The sequence below is a fragment of the Lipotes vexillifer genome, unplaced genomic scaffold (assembly GCF_000442215.2).
Source record: "Lipotes vexillifer unplaced genomic scaffold, Lipotes_vexillifer_v1.1 scaffold121, whole genome shotgun sequence".
NCBI classification, from domain to species: domain Eukaryota; kingdom Metazoa; phylum Chordata; class Mammalia; order Artiodactyla; family Lipotidae; genus Lipotes; species Lipotes vexillifer.
The window spans coordinates 619,828-638,871 of NW_006773122.1; the positions used below are offsets into that span (position 1 = coordinate 619,828).

General features: G+C 44.1%; 1 protein-coding gene across 1 annotated transcript in view; it reads left to right on the top strand.

Moving 5' to 3' along the window:
- FAT2 (FAT atypical cadherin 2) overlaps positions 1–19,044 on the top strand; it is a 66,685-nt gene that overhangs the window by 13,975 nt on the left and 33,666 nt on the right. The window contains exons 3-9 of the mRNA XM_007448060.1: positions 1,882–2,021; positions 2,669–2,950; positions 4,024–4,234; positions 7,536–11,594; positions 13,395–13,591; positions 15,592–15,745; positions 18,013–18,246. Coding sequence (XP_007448122.1) covers positions 1,882–2,021; positions 2,669–2,950; positions 4,024–4,234; positions 7,536–11,594; positions 13,395–13,591; positions 15,592–15,745; positions 18,013–18,246 — 5,277 coding nt within the window. The remainder of the gene's footprint in view (positions 1–1,881; positions 2,022–2,668; positions 2,951–4,023; positions 4,235–7,535; positions 11,595–13,394; positions 13,592–15,591; positions 15,746–18,012; positions 18,247–19,044) is intronic.

Consider the following 19,044-nt stretch of genomic DNA (forward strand, 5'->3'; position numbering starts at 1 on the left):
GATTGCCTCTTCCCTGGTCCTTTGGGGCAGTGGGTAGTCAGACCACTGCTTCTGCCAAGCTTTCCTTCACACCAGCTGTGATCTCAGGTGCAACCTCCACGGTCTCACTGGTAACCCCAGCCAGAGCCAGACAGGGCCTCAGTTATCCCGAGTTCCTGGGAGACCTAAGACGGTGGTCCAGAGAGACCCAGAGGAGAAAGCACAAGTTTTATGTTTCCTCTTCTGCCTCAATGTGAACATCAGTGTAGAGCTGACTTCATTGACCATGAGCCCGAGGCCAGCTGTACCCTGGGGCCCTGCTTAACGTTCTGGTCCCAGGTTCCATCCTCAAGATCAGGGAAAGGGTCTATTCCTTTTTTTTGTTTTTTGGGGTTTTTTTTGCGGTACGCGGGCCTCCCACTGCCGCGGCCTCTCCCGTCGCGGAGCACAGGCTCCGGACGCGCAGGCCCAGCGGCCACGGCCCACGGGCCCAGCCGCTCCGCGGCACGCGGGACCCTCCCGGACCGGGGCACGAACCCGTATCGCCTACATCCGTAGGCAGACTCTCAACCACTGCGCCACCAGGGAAGCCCAAGGGTCTATTCTTGTAGTAGGAGACACTTGGGTCCAAGCTCTCATGGCCTCCTCTGAAATTCCTTTCTGCTTCTAAATCAAGATTTTGTTAAAACATCTTGGGGTGGGGCGTGGTTCATAGATTCCTTTGGGAACCTGATGAATGTTTAGGTCCCTTCCCAGAAAGATGCATGCGATTGTGCGCGCGCACACACACACACACACACACACACACACACACACACACACACCCCTGCATGCAAATTTAGGGGTTTTATAGATTCTCTGAAACCCAGCCAGGGATCCTAGGTCAAGAATCTCTAATCTAAGAGCTTCAGTACCCCCTGAACCATGAAGTCCTGTTACAGAGATTCCCAGCCTGCTTCAGAGGTTGGATACCAGCCTGTCTCAAGCTTTTTGACCTCCTAGATTTACTTCCAGTTCTGATTCACTGCTCTTTTCAAGTATTTGACTTTTTTTCTTATAGAACATTTAGAAAACACAAATGAGTACAGAGAAGAGAATAAAAATCACCTAAACTCCCACTAATCTGAAGATAATCCCCTGTTATCGTTTTTATGTTTCCCTCTAGTCTTTTCCTTTATACGCCCATACACTTAGGGTTATATGAAAATATTGTCATATAACCTTTTTTTTTTTTTGCGGTATGCGGGCCTCTCACTGTTGTGGCCTCTTCCGTTGCGGAGCACAGGCTCCAGACGCACAGGCTCAGCGGCCATGGCTCACGGGCCCAGCTGCTCTGCGGCATGTGGGATCTTCCCGGACCGGGGCACGAACCCACGTCCCCTGCATCGGCAGGCGGACTCTCAACCACTGCACCACCAGGGAAGCCCTGTCATATAACCTTTTAAAATATATCATGAACATATTTCCATGCCACGAAACAAATTTCTACAAGCAGACATTTAAATAGCTGCATGTTAATTCTATATTTTGGATTCTCATAGTTTATTAAAACAATTCCCTCTTGTTGAACAGAGTTACTTCCATTTTTTCCTGTGTCTAAGCTGCTTTAGACTATGCAAACTACCTGTAAGCCATGATGTAGAGCTCCATCACTTCTGCATGTTTCAATTCTAGTAGCAGAATACATTCTAGTGCCAATTTTGGTCTTCCTCTGGGACTCTTCAGTCCTTATAAGTGTACCTTTTCCTGAATCATCACTTGGATCTTCAAAATAATTTGACAATAAGTTGAGAGGATAAACTACCACCTCCTCTAGATCTGCCAGCCACATCCCATAGTCCTTGTGCAACTACTGCCTACATCACTGAGGTCGTGTGTGTTTTCCTCTTACCACCCGTCCAGGTGGGGACAAGGACATGGACTTTGACATCGAGAAGACCACAGGCAGCATTGTCATCGCCAAGCCTCTCGATACAAGGAGGAGGTCAAGCTATAACTTGACCGTGGAGGTGACCGATGGGTCCCACACCGTTGCCACCCAGGTGAGAGGCCTCACTGGGAACCCTGAGTTGAGAGGAGATGGGAGGCCTCCTTGGTTGGAAGGCAGCTGTGCTCACCACTGTGCCACCATTGCACACTGGGGCCTCTTTGGTTGGGATGAGGATACCGAAGGCTCTCTGTGCATGTGGTGTACCTGAAGGAACACTGAATTTGGAATCAAGGTTCTGTGCTCTAGTCTTGTCTGATCACTCTCTATGTCTGTGATCTTGGGAGAATTCTTGTTCCCACTGTGGATCTCTACATAATGAGGGGTTTTGTCTAAATGAGCAGGTTTTACTTAAAGGTAGAGTGCCACAGGGGCTACCATAGACATAAGGAATGATGGGAAGTGGGGCTCTGGATTTCTACTCTGCTTTCAGCCAGTTTTATTTGTTTCATATACTGGAATTGCACCCAAAAAATTGCATCTGAAGAAAAGGCCCTTTAGGAAGAATTTTGGTTTTGAAAACCACGAAACTGCATACCATCTGAAAGCCCTGTGATTTTGAAATCCTATCATTCATTCAACAAATATTTATCAAGTGACTGCTGTGTGCCAGGCCCAGTTGCTCTGGTGGAGAACCAGACAGACAAGGTTCCTGACCCCCTGGAGCTTACAGTCTGCCTTCTCTTTCATTCTTCTCCTTAGGTCTACATCTTCATGATTGCCAGTGTTAACCACCATCGGCCCCAGTTTTTGAAGCCTCATTATGAGGTCAGAGCTCCCCAGGACACGCTGCCTGGGGTTGAGCTCCTCCGAGTCCAGGCTACTGATCAAGACAAGGGCAAGGGCCTCATCTACACCATACACGGCAGCCAAGACCCGGGAAGTGCCAGCCTCTTCCAGCTGGACCCAAGTAGTGGTGTCCTGGTAACTGTGGGGAAATTGGACCTGGGCTCGGGGCCTTCCCAGCACACACTGACAGTTATGGTGAGTTAACTGAAATCTGGGTAAGGATGTGCTTGCATGCGATGTGTGGGGTGGACATGCTTGGAGGCGTGCTGAAGGTTCCCTTTCTCCTGCTGAGCCAGCTGTACTAATGCTCATAATGATAATCCATGAGATGAGCTGTGACATTTCACAGCCTGCCAGAGGCACCTTCCATAACGGATGCCTGGGAGTGAGGAAAGAGATGGGACAGCTGCCAAAGAACCCCCTGCAAACTTGGCTTTTTCTGGGCTCACTCCAAATATCCCCCAAGAATTCTCTCCTTGCTCCATGACTGCATGATCACACAGACTCACATAGCGTCAGAGCTGGGAGAGACCCAGAGACCATCCCACCCAGAGCAAGCAGGTATATAGGGCACAAATGAAGGAGGACTTGACTCTTAGGGTCACGTGCCTGCAGTTTTATGACCCTGAGAGTGAGAGCTTCCTTAAATTTATGCCCTACATGCCTCATTTGCCTCACTCTAGTCCCAGCCCTGGTCTCACCCATTTCTCTTATCTTACACCTGAGGCCCATAGAGGAAGAGAGACTTGCTCACCATCATATAGTTCTTTACGATGGAACCCAAATCAGAGCCAAGCCTTCCAGACTCAAGGTTCTTATGTGTTAGTTTATCATCCTCTGGGCACTTATATATATATTAAACGCTCTGAGAAGTCCTGCAGCAAAGAACACTTCAACTTCATTTTAGTTCAGTGCTCCCTAAATTTATTTGACCACAGAATTTTTTTTTTTTTTTTCCTGAATAACGTGTTGACATCTTGAAGAACTAATATTCTCTGAGAACCAATTTGGAAAATACTGCTTCTCTGCTTATTTCTGCCTTTCTCCTGAAATGGAATTATCCCTGAAAATAGCTAAGCCTAATAATCACGAATTGATAAATTTATTTAAGAAGAAAAAAGAACGTAACTGAGAGCAAAATTTAAAGCAATACAGAGAGTTACAATTGTGTGCCTTTTTCACTGGCATTCTCTGTCATCGACCTTAATCTAACCGTCCCTCCTCCCATTCCACTTGCTGCTCATCCCATTGCACCCTTGGACCCACAGGTTCGCGACCAGGAGATGCCCATCAAGAGGAACTTTGTGTGGGTGTCCATTCATGTGGAGGATGGAAACCTCCACCCTCCTCGCTTCACCCAGCTCCACTATGAGATGAGTGTTTCTGACACCACAGCCCCCGGAACAGAGCTGCTCCAGATCCGAGCCATGGATGGTGACCGGGGAGCCAATGCTGAGGTCCACTACTCCCTCCTCAAAGGTGAGAGGCCTGAGTTCGGGACATGAAGGGAGGGACTTTGTCAGTAAGGGAAAGCACCAGAGCCATGGACTTGCAAGTTATTCAAGTGCCAAGCTCGCTAAGCTTTGGCAAATTATCATTCTAAAGCACTCCCTGGGACTATAGTGACCTAAGTTAATGCACTTTCAAAGGTGGAAAGAACAGTAACAAAGGATTACTCAAGTTATGGGAGAATTTACATAGAGAATACATATATATTCACCAACAACCACACATGTAAAGGATGATTATGAAGTCCATGCAACATTTAAAAAGATAATATCTTTGTGTATGTACAATAAAAGGGACCTATAAATACTTGATAAGATATACGGCATAGTTTTAGGAGTATTTTCTTCTAAGGCCACATCATGATCTCATATCTATTATATTGTTTTTTATCTTAAAAATAGGAATATTACCTGTGCCAGAAACTCGTTGTAAAGATTAAAAGAGAAAATGTATGTTAACACATGCTGTAAACTGTAAAATATTATACAAGTGCCAGGGGTTATTACTATCATTGATAAGTGTTAATTATAAGTAGTTAATAGGACAAAAATGATAATATCCACTACCCAACTAAAAATGATAATATCCAGTACCCAACTAATTAATCACAGTTAGATTAAGGTCGATGACAGAGAACGCCAGTGAAAAATACACACAATTGTAACTCTCTGTATTCCTTTAAATTTTGCTCTCAGTTATGTAATATCTGATAATTCATAACTGATATTTAATAATTATGGTTATCTTTAATATTCATTAATACTTCATAGAGCTAGCTGCTGCAGACAATCAAAGATGAGAGTGACTTGCTCTCTGCCCTAAAGGGGCATAATAATGTTCATTTATTGCTTGTCAGTATCTTACATACTTTAAGGATTCAGAACTTTCTTTTTTTGAAGAAACGGAAGTTGTTATACACTGTCATACGGCAGAAATCTATTCATCCCTGAGGAATAATAATACAAATTATAACCCATTAATTGCTTACTTTTTGTGACTTATGAAGTATAATCACATCTTTTATCTCACTGACAACCCCATTGATATTGGTATTAATTTTATTTTACAGATAGGGTTAGTTTTCAAATATTCTTCTGATTATAGAAATAACACATTCTGATTCTTTAAAACCTGGAAAAACCAGGAATGTATGAAGAAGGAAATAACATTCAGCCGTGGTTCTCATGACCTAGAGAAAATAATTTCATGTATTTCCCTCTTATTTTTTTCTATGCATCATTCTGCAGTGGTAAGATCAAAATGAATATACGATTTTGTTCTCTAATTTTTTCTCTCAGCAGTAAAATAAAATATTATGATTATGTTAAATAGTTTACTTGGCCACTTTTAACGGAACTACTTTTAAATTGCTGTTTACTCATTAAAACCATGTTCTTTGACCGAACTTAGGGTTTGTATCACAAAGGCAAATTGGGAAATCACCTCACTAGTCAGCTGGAAAAAGGCTTCCATGAGTGGGAGAATCAGATGGAAGGTTTTGTGGTAAAGCCTGGCTATTTACTTTGCCACTGGAATAATTAAAATATCTTAAAATATGATAAATGAAATAAGAATAGTAATAAGCAGTACTCCTCTGAGTGAAGGACCTGTACCCCTGAGCAAAATTACTCAGGTGTACGTCATGGTATTAAATAGGTGATGGTCTCATCACAAAAAAAAAATGTATCTGTAACTATGTCAAGTGACGGATGTTAACTAAATTTATTGTGATAGTCATTTCACAATATATACTTATACATATATCAAATTATGTTGTACACCTTTAATGCGATGTTATATGTCAATTATATCTCAATAAAACTGGAAAGAACTACCAGTTATGCAAGCTGAATACGTTCTAGAGATCTCCGTATGACATTGTGCTTAGAGTTAACAATACTGTACTATAACCTCTAAAAATTCAAGAGGGTAAAATCTCATGTTACCTGTTCTTACCACAGTATTAAAAAAGGAAAGGAAAAAAAGGATAGCTGCAGTCCAAGTAAGGTCAGACTCTAAAAACTGTGATAACTTTGAGAATTTTTTTTTAGGAAAATATGATTAGTTTTCAACATTATCTTTTGTGAACTATGTAATGTCACATAATCACAACTTTCCTCAAAACTTAAATTTGAAATGGTATTATGTATTTATCTAAATAAACATTAAATTTTAAAAGGATTACAAAAATGATAGGTAATCAGACATGGAGAAATTACTCCATTTTCAGTTCTCATTTGGGCTTCCTCATAAGTCAAGGAAGACTCCTTTGGGTACTAGAATCTCTTCAGTTCTCTAATACTTGCTACTCTTCACCAAAGAAAGCCTGTAGTTCTCAGGCCCAGACCCTTTTAGCAAGCAATAGATTTTATCCAGATTTTAAGAAAATATTTTCCATTGACTGGTTTTTACGGTAACCTCTGATTTATGACAAGCAATAACGGCTTTCTTTTTAAAGTATCAATATAAAGTTTCCTGTTAAAAATATTTTAAATTTAAAAAATAAACCAATTTAAAGGAAAATATCCATTAAATAATGACATAAATCATATGCTATACTATTGTATAGGTAGTGGCTGAATATTAAAAAAAAATTGTAAAGGCGGTGTGAGAATGCCTGAAGTTTAGGAAATCCAGGTGTGGTGGAAAGGGCATTTGATCAGGAGCCTCAAGATCTGTGTGTGCTATCCAGTCCCTCCCCACTCAACCCGTTGCCACTCACTCCCAAGCCTGACAATGGACTTTCTCACAATAGACTATACGAGGACTAGACGAGGTGGTTTTTCCAGTCCGTATCAGTTTTGACAATTTATGACTCCATATTTACAATTTTCATCTATCAAGTATATAATCAAAGCTATTACAAGTTATGTAAAGAATGCGTTAAAATTCTAAATAACGTAAATGAAGTTTGTCCTGTAAAAGTCAACACCGAAATACAGAGTGGAGTGTGCTTTTCCTACAAAGTATGTCTCCTTTCTTTGCTCCAAAAACCTACTACTGCTTTAGTTTATAGCTTAAGTTGCAGCCCGAACACTTAGTGATCATTGAAGCTTCCATTTATGGAGCACCTAATATGAGCACCTCATAAGGAATTTCGTAAAGTATACATCTACCCTACACATTATATCATAATTAAATCCAGGGTGGTGCAGGATGTGGATTTTGCCCAGTCCAACTTTTGTGTGATTGCCTTTTACTGATCTAGAAAGCCTAGTTGGTACCTCTTGAGGGTGTGGTAAACTTCAATTTATCTTGTCTTTTGTTTCAGGAAACAGCGAAGGTTTCTTCAACATCAATGCCCTACTAGGCATCATAACTCTAGCACAGACACTTGATCAGGCAAATCATGCCCAGTATACTCTGACAGTGAAGGCAGAAGATCAAGGCTCCCCACAATGGCATGACCTGGCTACAGTAATCATTCATGTGTACCCCTCAGATAGCAGTGCCCCCATCTTTTCAAACTCCGAGTACTTTGTAGAGATCCCTGAATCAATCCCTGTTGGTTCCCCAATCCTCCTTATCTCAGCTACAAGCTCCTCAGAAGTTACCTATGAGTTAAGAGAAGGAAACAAGAACGGTGTATTTTCCATGAACTCATATTCTGGACTCATTTCTACCCAGAAGAACTTGGACCATGAGAAAATTTCATCTTACCAGCTGAAAATCCGAGGCAGCAATATGGCGGGTGCATTTACTGACGTCATGGTTCTTGTTTATATCATTGACGAAAATGACAATGCTCCCATGTTCTCAAAGTTGACTTTTGTGGGCCAAATTAGTGAAGCAGCTGCACTGAACAGCATGATAGTGGATGAAAACAACAACCCCCTTGTGATCCGTGCCTCTGACGGTGACAAAGAAGCTAATTCCTTGTTGGTCTATAAAATTTTGGAGCCAGAAGCTCTGAAGTTTTTAAAAATCGATCCCAGCATGGGAACCCTAACCACTGTATTAGAGATGGATTACGAGAGCATGCCCTCTTTCCAATTCAACATCTACGTCCATGACCAAGGAAGCCCTGTCTTATTTGCACCCACGGCTGCCCAGGTCACAATCAATGTCAGAAATATAAATGACTGTCCCCCCAGGTTCTCAGACCAGATATATGAAGTAGCAGTACTGAAGCCCATCCACCGGGGTATGGAGCTCCTCATGGTGCAGGCCAGTGACGATGACTCAGAAGTCAATTATAGCATCAAAACTGGCAATGCTGATGAAGCTGTTGCCATCCATCCCATTACTGGTCGCATATCTGTGTTGAATCCTGCTTTGCTGGGACTCTCTCGGGAGCTCATCATCAAGGCTTCTGATGGCCTGTATCAAGATACGGCACTAGTAAAAATTTCTTTGACGCAAGCCCTTAACACAAGCTTACAGTTTGACCAGGATGTCTACAGGGCAACAGTGAAGGAGAATTTGCTGGATAGAAAGGCACTGGTGATTCTTGGTGCCCAGGGCAATTGTTTGAATGACACCCTATCTTACTTTCTCTTGAATGGCACAGATATATTTCATATGGTCAAATCAGTAGGCGTGTTGCAGACAAGAGGTGTGGCATTTGACAGAGAACAGCAGGACACTCACGAGGTGGCGGTGGAATTGAGGGACAGTCGGACACCTCAGCGGGTGGCTCAGGCTCTGGTCCAAGTCTCTGTTGAGGATGTCAATGACAATAGCCCTGAATTTAAACATCTGCCCCACCACACAATCATCCAAGATGGCACAGAGCCAGGGGACGTCCTCTTTCAGGTATCTGCCACTGACCAGGACTTGGGGGTGAATGGTGCTGTCACATATGCATTTGCAGAAGATTACAGATATTTTCGAATCGACCCCTATCTTGGGGACATATCATTAAAGAAACCCTTTGATTATCAAGCTCTAAATAAGTATCACCTCAAAGTCATTGCTCGAGATGGAGGAACCCCATCCCTCCAGACTGAGGAAGAGGTACTTGTCATTGTGAGAAATAAATCCAACCCCCTGTTTCAGAGTCCTTACTACAAAGTCAGAGTGCCTGAAAATATCACACTCTATACCCCAATTCTCCACACCCAGGCCCGGAGTCCAGAGGGACTCCGGCTCATCTACAACATTGTGGAGGAAGAGCCCTTGATGCTGTTCACCACTGACTTTAAGACTGGTGTCCTAACAGTGACAGGCCCTTTGGACTATGAGTCTAAGACCAAACATGTGTTCACAGTCAGAGCCACAGACACAGCTCTGGGGTCATTTTCTGAGGCCACGGTAGAAGTCCTGGTGGAGGACGTCAATGATAATCCTCCCACTTTCTCTCAATTGGTCTACACTACTTCAATCTCAGAAGGTTTGCCTGCTCAGACTCCTGTGATCCAACTGTTGGCTTCTGACCAGGATTCAGGGAAGAACTGTGATGTGTCTTACCAGATTGTAGAGGATGGCTCGGATGTTTCCAAATTCTTCCAGATCAATGGGAGCACGGGGGAGATGTCCACAGTTCAAGAGCTGGATTATGAAGCCCAACAACACTTTAATGTGAAGGTCAGGGCCATGGATAGAGGAGACCCCCCACTAACTGGCGAAACCCTTGTGGTTGTCAATGTGTCTGACATCAATGACAACCCCCCAGAGTTCAGGCAACCTCAGTATGAAGCCAATGTCAGTGAGCTAGCAACCTGTGGACACCTGGTTCTCAAAGTCCAAGCTCTTGACCCTGACAGCAGGGACGCCTCCCGCCTGGAGTACCTGATTCTTTCTGGCAACCAGGACAGGCACTTCTCCATTAACAGTTCATCGGGCATAATATCTATGTTCAACCTTTGCAAAAAGCACTTGTATTCTTCTTACAATCTGAGGGTAGGTGCTTCTGATGGGGTCTTCCGAGCAACTGTGCCTGTGTATATCAATACTACAAATGCCAACAAGTACAGCCCAGAGTTCCAGCAGCATGTTTATGAGGCAGAATTAGCTGAGAATGCAAAGGTGGGAACCAAGGTGATTGAGTTGTTAGCCATAGACAAAGATAGTGGTCCCTATGGCACTGTAGATTACACCATCATCAATAAACTAGCAGGTGAGAAGTTCTCCATAAACCCCAGTGGCCAGATCACCACTCTGCAGAAATTGGATCGGGAAAATTCCACAGAAAGAGTCATTGCTATTAAGGTCATGGCTCAGGATGGAGGAGGACGAGTGGCCTTCTGCACTGTGAAGATCATTCTCACGGATGAAAATGACAACCCCCCACGGTTCAAAGCATCTGAGTACACTGTATCCATTCAATCCAACGTCAGTAAAGACTCCCCAGTCATCCAGGTGCTGGCCTATGATGCAGACGAAGGTCAGAATGCAGATGTCACCTACTCAGTGGACTCAGTGGAGGACTTGGAAGAAGAGGTCATTGAAGTAAACCCAACCACTGGTGTGGTCAAGGTGAAAGAGAGCCTGGTGGGATTGGAAAATCGGGCCTTTGACTTAAAAATCAAAGCCCAAGATGGGGGCCCTCCTCACTGGAACTCTCTCATGCTGTTACGACTTCAGGTGGTTCCTAATGAAGTATCCTTGCCCAAATTTTCTGAACCTCTATATACTTTTTCTGCATCGGAGGATCTTCCAGAAGGGTCTGAAATTGGTTCTGTTAAAGCAGTGGCAGCCCAAGACCCAGTCATCTATAGTCTAGTGCAGGGCACCACACCAGAGAGCAACAAGGATGGCATCTTTTCCTTGGACCAAGACACAGGGGTTCTAAAGGTGAGGAAGGCCATGGATTATGAGTCCACCAAATGGTACCAGATTGATTTGATGGCACATTGCCCCCATAATGACACTTACTTGGGTTCCTTGGTCTCTGTCAACATCCAAGTGAAGGATGTCAATGACAACAGGCCTGTATTTGAGGCTGACCCATATAAGGCTGTTCTCACTGAGAATATGCCAGTGGGGACCTCAGTCATTCAAGTGACTGCCAATGATCAGGACACTGGGAATGATGGCCAGGTGAGCTATAGGCTGCCAGTGGACCCTGGCAGCAATATCCATGAGCTCTTCGCCATTGACAGTGAAACTGGCTGGATCACCACACTCCAGGAACTTGACTGTGAGACCAGCCAGATCTACCACTTTTATGTGGTGGCCTATGACCATGGCCGGACCATCCAGCTATCTTCTCAGGTCCTGGTCGAAGTCTCCATTACAGATGAGAATGACAACGCCCCCCGATTTGCTTCTGAAGACTACAGAGGATCTGTGGTTGAGAACAGCGAACCTGGTGAACCTGTGGCCACTCTTAAAACTTTGGATGCTGATATATCTGAGCAGAACAGACAGGTCACCTGCTATATCACAGGTAAGTATACCTATCTTGGAACAGAGGCACTGGGGTGCGTTGAAAAAAGTCCAATAAGAGGTTCCCTAAGACATGGCTCTGCCACTCATTAGCAATGTGACCTTGGGTAAATCACTTAACCTCCCAAGACCTCAACTGCTCCATCTATAGTCTTGCCATGCCCGTTCCCATTCAACTCACAGGGATGCTTGTAAGATCTAACTTGAAAAAGCTTTGAGAGCCCCTATACATTACAAAGTGCATTGTAAAGAGGATTTCTTACTACCTTAGATGGAGTAGATAGACTAGAAGTGAGATACTGCAACTGTTCTCAGTTAGCTTCTGGGAGACAGAGAGAGAGTCAACAGTTGTGTGGTCCATGAAAACTCTGTGAGGTGACTGTCCTTGTAGAGTAGTATTCTGCCTAGGGCAAGTTGTCAATAGTAGAAAATGCTGCCTAGTCAACCACAGGACCTAAGTGTTGGAGCAAAAACACTTTCTTGGATATGATTCCAGCCCAATCCCCTCATTTCATACGTGGGAGAACCAAAGCCCAGACAGGGGAAGAAACTCAAGCAAGGTCACACTCCAAGCTTGCATCAGGGCTGGGATTAAAACCATACCCTACAAACTGCTTTCCCCAGTGGATACCTATTGTAAACCTACATTTCCCCAATCTCTGCCCAGTGGCTAAATGAGCCAATCAGTGGCTAAAAGAGAGTTTCTTTACTTCTCAGTGTCCCTTTCCCCATCTCCCAGGTACCATGTCATTCCATTCCCATAGTCATGGTTTCTTCTGCTATCACAGCTGTCTGGTGGAGAGTTAATGAGCCTAAAGTTCCAACCAAGAATCATAGACTCCTGGAGACAGATCCTGGAGCAGAGCTGTTTGAAATACAGAGTCTTAGTGAAATAGAATCTTGTCATCTTGTAATATCAGACTCTTAAAAACACAAAAGTCTTAAAACCTCTGAATAATAAATGTCAATATATCATCAACTCTTGGAATAGTTTAATCTGAGGACTCTGGCATCTTAGAATCTCAAAAACCCATCTCTCCTCTCAGTGACTGGTATCAAGGAAAGATAACTCAGAAGCAAATCTAGCGATCCATCTGAACCTCCACTTAGCCTGTGTCCTCAGTCATAAAATAAAGCCTCAGAGAGTGTACTTATTTACTTTATTTATTTTTGGCTGCATTGGGTCTTCGTTGCTCTGTGCGGGCTTTCTCTAGTTGTGGCGAGTGGGGGCTACTCTTCATTGCGGTGCACAGGCTTCAGTAGTTGTGACACATGGGCGCAGTAGTTACGGCACATGGGCTTAGTTGCTCCACAGCGTGTGGGATCTTCCTGGACCAGGGCTTGAACCTGTGTCCCCTGCATTGGCAAGTGGATTCTTAACCACCGCACCACCAAGGAAGCCCCCGAAGAGAGTTTTTACTGATCACTTCCCACCCCTCCACTGTTGAACAGATACTAGCTACTAAAAGGTTCTTTCCTAGAATTGCAGTCTGCTTCCCTTTAACTTCCTCCGATGCCTTCCAATGCACAAAAATTAAAAACCTGCCCTTCAGCCGCATATTCTGGAGCAGTGTTTCTTGAAGTGATAATTCCATTTAACGGAGGCCTTTGAAGTTGGTAGAGGCTTCATAACACCAGATAAACTGACTCATTGCAGAATTATGGGTCCTTAGCTAAGGGAGGAAGTTTTTGCCTTTCCCAACAATCCTAAAAAAGAGTGTCAGGTGGGCAGCCACATAGGGCACAAAGCCTGGTTTGCTTCTGTTGCTTGGATTCAGGAAACTCTGTCCCATCTTTTTAGAGGGAGACCCCCTGGGCCAGTTTGGCATCAGCCAAGTTGGAGATGAGTGGAGGATTTTCTCGAGGAAGACCCTGGACCGTGAGCACATGGACAAGTACTTGCTCCGAATCACAGCTTCCGATGGCAAGTTCCAGGCTTCAGTCTTCGTGGAGATCTTTGTCCTGGACATCAATGATAACAGCCCGCAGTGCTCAGAGGTGAGAGCCTGGTGAGGGTGGGGGAGGAGTAGAGGCAAGGAAGCTGGAGTGAAGGGCAAGAGGAAGGAAGGACTCAGGGTACCATCTCTGGGACTGGACATCGTTGACCACACTTGCCCTTGCTTCTCCTTGGCTGGCCTCAGACTAGTGCCCTAGGCAAGGGCGATTCTAGGTGATTCCTCCCGCCCCCTCCAAAGGGATGTCACCAAGCTCTTTAGGACCCATGGTCCATACCTCTTCCCCTACACTCCATAAAAATATCCTTTTCTCTGTAAAACATATCCAGAAGTAAAGTAAATTCTTCATTCTCCAAACAGCCTGCTATGCCCAGTGGGAAAGCCCCTCCACTGCTCAGTTTGTTAGCATGGCTCATTGTTTTCAAATACATCCAAAGAGACCTTCCCCCGAGACACCCCACACCACTCGCCATGCCTATATGGGCCTATCCCTACATATGAATAGGTTATACAGAGCAACAGAGACCCTACTCCAGGTTATATGTATAAACAAACATGCAGACAGGGCAGTTACACTTTTGATAAGGGAGACTTTCCTGAGGACTTCATGTAATTCAACACTAAATTGCCCAAGGAAAATGTTGACTGGTGTGTGTGTGTGTGTGTGTGTGTGTGTGTGCGTGCACACGCATGCACATGCATAAGGAGAGGAACTGCATTCTTAGAGGGCATAAATCAACAACCACTGTCATGTAGCATTGCTTTTAAACATATTTTTTTAAACACAGTAAATAATTTTTAACTTTGGGGAGATTTGCATTACTTCAAAGTTTGCAGATAAAGTTAAACTATTAACATTTAAGTTTTATAACATCAAATTAGCATAATTCAAATTTATATAAAATCCAGCTATTCAGTATATATACATAAATGCAAACTTATACGTAGGTACTCACACACACGCATAGTCAAAGGATCATGTACAACTCTCTATAAATATGCAAATACCTATATATATATATATATATATATATATATATATATACACAAAGATACACATAAGCATACACCTACATACCCACAACATTCATCCATAAGTATACCCATCCATATACACAAATGTACATCACACATACTTACGTATGCATGTGAATATATATATACTTCAATTCTTCATACTTTATTTGTCCACACACATATATATGGACACACACCTTGGAACACACAAAAATCATATATCCTATCACCTTCTCTTCCACTGTCTTCCACTCTCCGACCTTACAGAAGCAGAGTAGAAAAAGAGAACCTGGGCTATCAAGTGGGGTGCATGGAAAAAAGTCTTTGCAGGATCCAAGATGACCACTTTTTGGGTGGTCTCAGAAGGGCAGCCTTTTGGGGGAGAATGGTAGCCAGACCTTCCTCTTCTTTCCCCTCAGCATCCTGCCTACCAGCCTGCACCCTCCCCATGCTGGAAGAGGCTGGGGCCAAGTTCACCCTGGCCTTCTCAGAGGTGGTCAATAGCATCCCCAGAGCCAGGGAAAGGAGGCCTGGGGGCTGTCTCCACACAGCCCCTCAGGCACAAAGCCCCCACTGGAGCACGTACAGGTGTCCATGTTCACCCACACCATGCAGTGGGGGGACCGGTTTGCTTGGAAACTGTGCCCAGAGCCAGCAGCTGGAAGAGCACTGGGTTCTCTCCCTGTGCCACCCCTTCTACAATGTGGCCCCTGTGGAGTAACAGATTGCGGCAGGTCCTTCTAGCCCTGAGTGTGAGCTTTCAGATGATGGAAATTCCCTCTCATTCTTTGCTTTTCTGACTATGTCTCTTGTCATCATTCTCCTTGTTTTTAGTCTCCATTTTCCTTGCACGTTCCGTCTTATTCTGTTCTCTTCCCTCCCTCTCTCTGCTTCTCTCCCCTACCCCCTTCCATCTCTGCTCTCTAATCGCTCTCTCTGCTTCCGTCTCCCTCTCTGTCACTCTGCCTCTCTCTGAATCTCAGCGCATCTCCCATAATCCCCCTCTTCTTTGTCTTCTATCTCCAGCTTCTCTACACTGGCAAAGTCAGTGAAGATGTACCTCTAGGACACTTCATTTTGAAAGTTTCTGCAACAGACTTGGACTCCGATACCAATGCTCAGATCACATATTCACTGCATGGTCCTGGGGCAGATGAATTCAAGCTGGATCCTCATACAGGTAGGTTTCCTGAGCTGCAGGATCAAGCAAAGAATTTATACACTGAATAACCAGGGCCCAGTACCCAGGCTCCTTAGAAAAGAAACAGGAATTTACTTATCCATCCATCCATCCATCCGCTCAGCAAACATATATTGGCACTGTGTGTCGAGCATTCACTAGATGCTAAGGACATAAACTGATAAGACAAGATGTAGGTTTTTACAGTCCACTGGGAAAGGCAGTCATTGAATCAGTGGTTTGACGTGTGCTAAGAAAAAATGCAGGATGCTAGGGGAGGTTTGACAGGAGGACTTAAATCTGGGATCAGGGTTAAGTAAAACTTCTCTGAGGAAATGTAGCCAGGGGGTAAGGGAGTAGTAGGGATGGATATTCAAGGCAGAAGGAGATTTTATACGAGGACCTTGTTTTGGGAAAGAGCACGCACATCTGAGGACTTGAGAGACAGCCAGAAATTGGTGCACAGAAGTGGGGGAGGGAGAGAGAGCAAAGGATGAGGCCCTCTGAGCAGGGGGGCCAAATCCCACCTTTAGAGCCATTAAAGGATTCAAGCAGGTGAGAGTCATGGTCAAAGACATGATCTCAAGATAGTATGCTGCAGATGGAGATAAAATCTCATAGCATTGTTGCAAGGATCCCAACAAATAAAGTATAGAAATTTAGCCCAGGTCTGGCACATAATAAGAATTCAGTAGATATGGTTTCTATTGTCAATTATTATCAGTTAGGGGACAAAGCGGAGAGTGGGAAACAGAGAGCCCTGCAGAATAGACCACGAATACTTGGGAGAGGCTGGCCTGTGAGCATCTGGCGGAGAAGACAGGGTAGAGACTGCTTCCTTTAGAAAAGGAGGGATCCCTGTCCTGCTGCTATAAGGGTGTGGAGACGGACAGCACAGAAGGCCCAGGTGACAGAGAGCCAGCTGCTGACACTTGACTTGGGATCAGTAGCTCAAAGGATGCCTTGGAGATTCCTGAGCAGGGAGGTGGCAGGTGAGAGCTGGTATCCCAGAAAGCTGTCTGGATAGAAGGAGACAGCATTGGGACTTCCTTGGTGGTGCAGTGGTTAAGAATCCACCTGCCAATGCAGGTGACACGGGTTCGAGCCCTGGTCCGGGAAGATCCCACATGCCACGGAGCAACTAAGCCTGGGCGCCACAACTACTGAGCCTGCGCTCTAGAGCCCCCGAGCCACAACTACTGAAGCCCATGCACCTAGAGCCCGTGCTCCGCAACAAGAGAAGCCACTGCAGTGAGAAGCCCACGCACCGCAATGAAGACTAGCACCTGCTCGACGCAACTAGAGAAAGCCCGCACGCAGCAACGGAGACCCAACGCAGCCATAAATAAAAAAATAAATAAAACAAATAAAAAGGAGACAGCATTACCCTGTCTGACCCCAGCATGGGCATGCTGAGTCACCCCAAGTAGGTGACCTAATCTCTGTTGCTGTTTGTCCAGCTGCAGGATGATCGGTGGGGTCTTAAAAAAAAAAAAAAAAAACTCGGCGGTTTTTCTGAGTATAGAAATAATACATGCTCATTATTCAAAAATTCAAACCACGTAGGCATGTATTATGCGGAAATTGGAAAGTCTTCATGATAACCAGCCTCTCCCCCAAAGATAAGCACTCTTGGTATATATTCTGTCAGACCGCTTTTCCATGCATCCCCCACATCTCTATGTAGCATACTACGCTGTGACTTTTTTCTCATAGCAATACCTTGGCGCTATTAACAAGGCAGTGCATAAAGCTCTATCATAATTCCTTTTCTGTTGCATAGTATTTTACTATATGGCTAAATGATAATATATTTAACCAGTACCTTTTTGAAAGACACAGGATATTTTCAGTATGTTGCTATTTATAAAGAATGCAGAGAATATCTCTATATGTATATTTTATCCTTGGGTTGATTATTCTATAGGGTACATTCCTAGAAGTAAAACTGCAGGCCAAAGGATAAACCCATTTTATGTGCTGTTAGAAATTGCTTAACTGGCCTTTTAAAATGTTGTGCCTCTTTGTAGCTTGTTGGTGTGGGTCTTAAACTGGGGATGTGGTGGTGGAATGTGACTAGGGAGGCAAGCAGGTGTGGGAAGCTACAAGACTGAACCCCTTTCCTAACCATTTGTACACAGGACTGACCCCTTTTCTCTGTGACAGCACACTGCACGGCTGCGTTTGTCTCACATAGACATCAGGAAGTCACATGCTGGGGTCGTGGCCCCCAGAGAAAGCTCACTTGCTGTCCTTTCTCCGGCCAGGGGAGCTGACCACACTCACAGCCTTAGACCGAGAGAAGAAGGATGCATACAGCCTTGTTGCCAAGGCGACGGATGGAGGCGGCCAATCGTGCCAGGCAGATGTGACCCTTCACGTGGAGGATGTGAATGACAACGCCCCCCGGTTCTTCCCCAGCCACTGTGCTGTGGCAGTCTTCGACAACACCACAGTGAAGACCCCCGTTGCGGTGGTATTGGCCCGGGACCCTGACCAAGGTGAGAAAGAGAAGGATTGGAGGCCATTTGCTTACAGGGTCATCCTGGGCGAGGGTCTGGCTTTCTCTGTGTTGCTCTGAGACTGGCAATATCTCACTGCTGAGCCTACAGACACGTACAAGTAGAAAATGTCCACAAACTGCATACCTAAGTGCTAGGTACGAAAGATTTTGGCAGTGTTTCAAAGCTGGTATGGGGCATTTCAGCCTCATTGTTTCTCACTGCCACTTAGACCTGGAGCCCTTTCAATCCCACCATTTAACCTCAAGAACATTTGAATACAAACATTTAATGTGAAATACACCAATCAGAATTATTCAACTCTGATTAATTGGCCACCAGAAAGAAACTTAGGGCACAAACTCCATTAAGTCTATCAAATTCTTGGATCAATTTTCTAGGCAATGAAGTGGAATATTTTACATTTTATTTTGCATTTTAATTTTAATGACATTGTTTTCATTAGGGTTAATTCTTTTCCTTTTACTATTTACAAGGCAAATTGGATTCATCCAGGAGTCTTCATTCCATATTATACCAATTATAGCTTCTGACATCATGAAGTGTTTCATTGTGGAGATCTCTATATCTATAGATATATGTATATATATATATATATATATATACATGTTTATATATATATATATATATATATATACACACATATACGTGTGTGTGTGTATATATATATATATATACACACATCCAATTTTCTTGAATTAAATTTTATTATTTAGGTGGGGTAAAAAAATACCCTCAGGGTCAAAGTTGCCAGAGGAACATAGGATATGACAATGA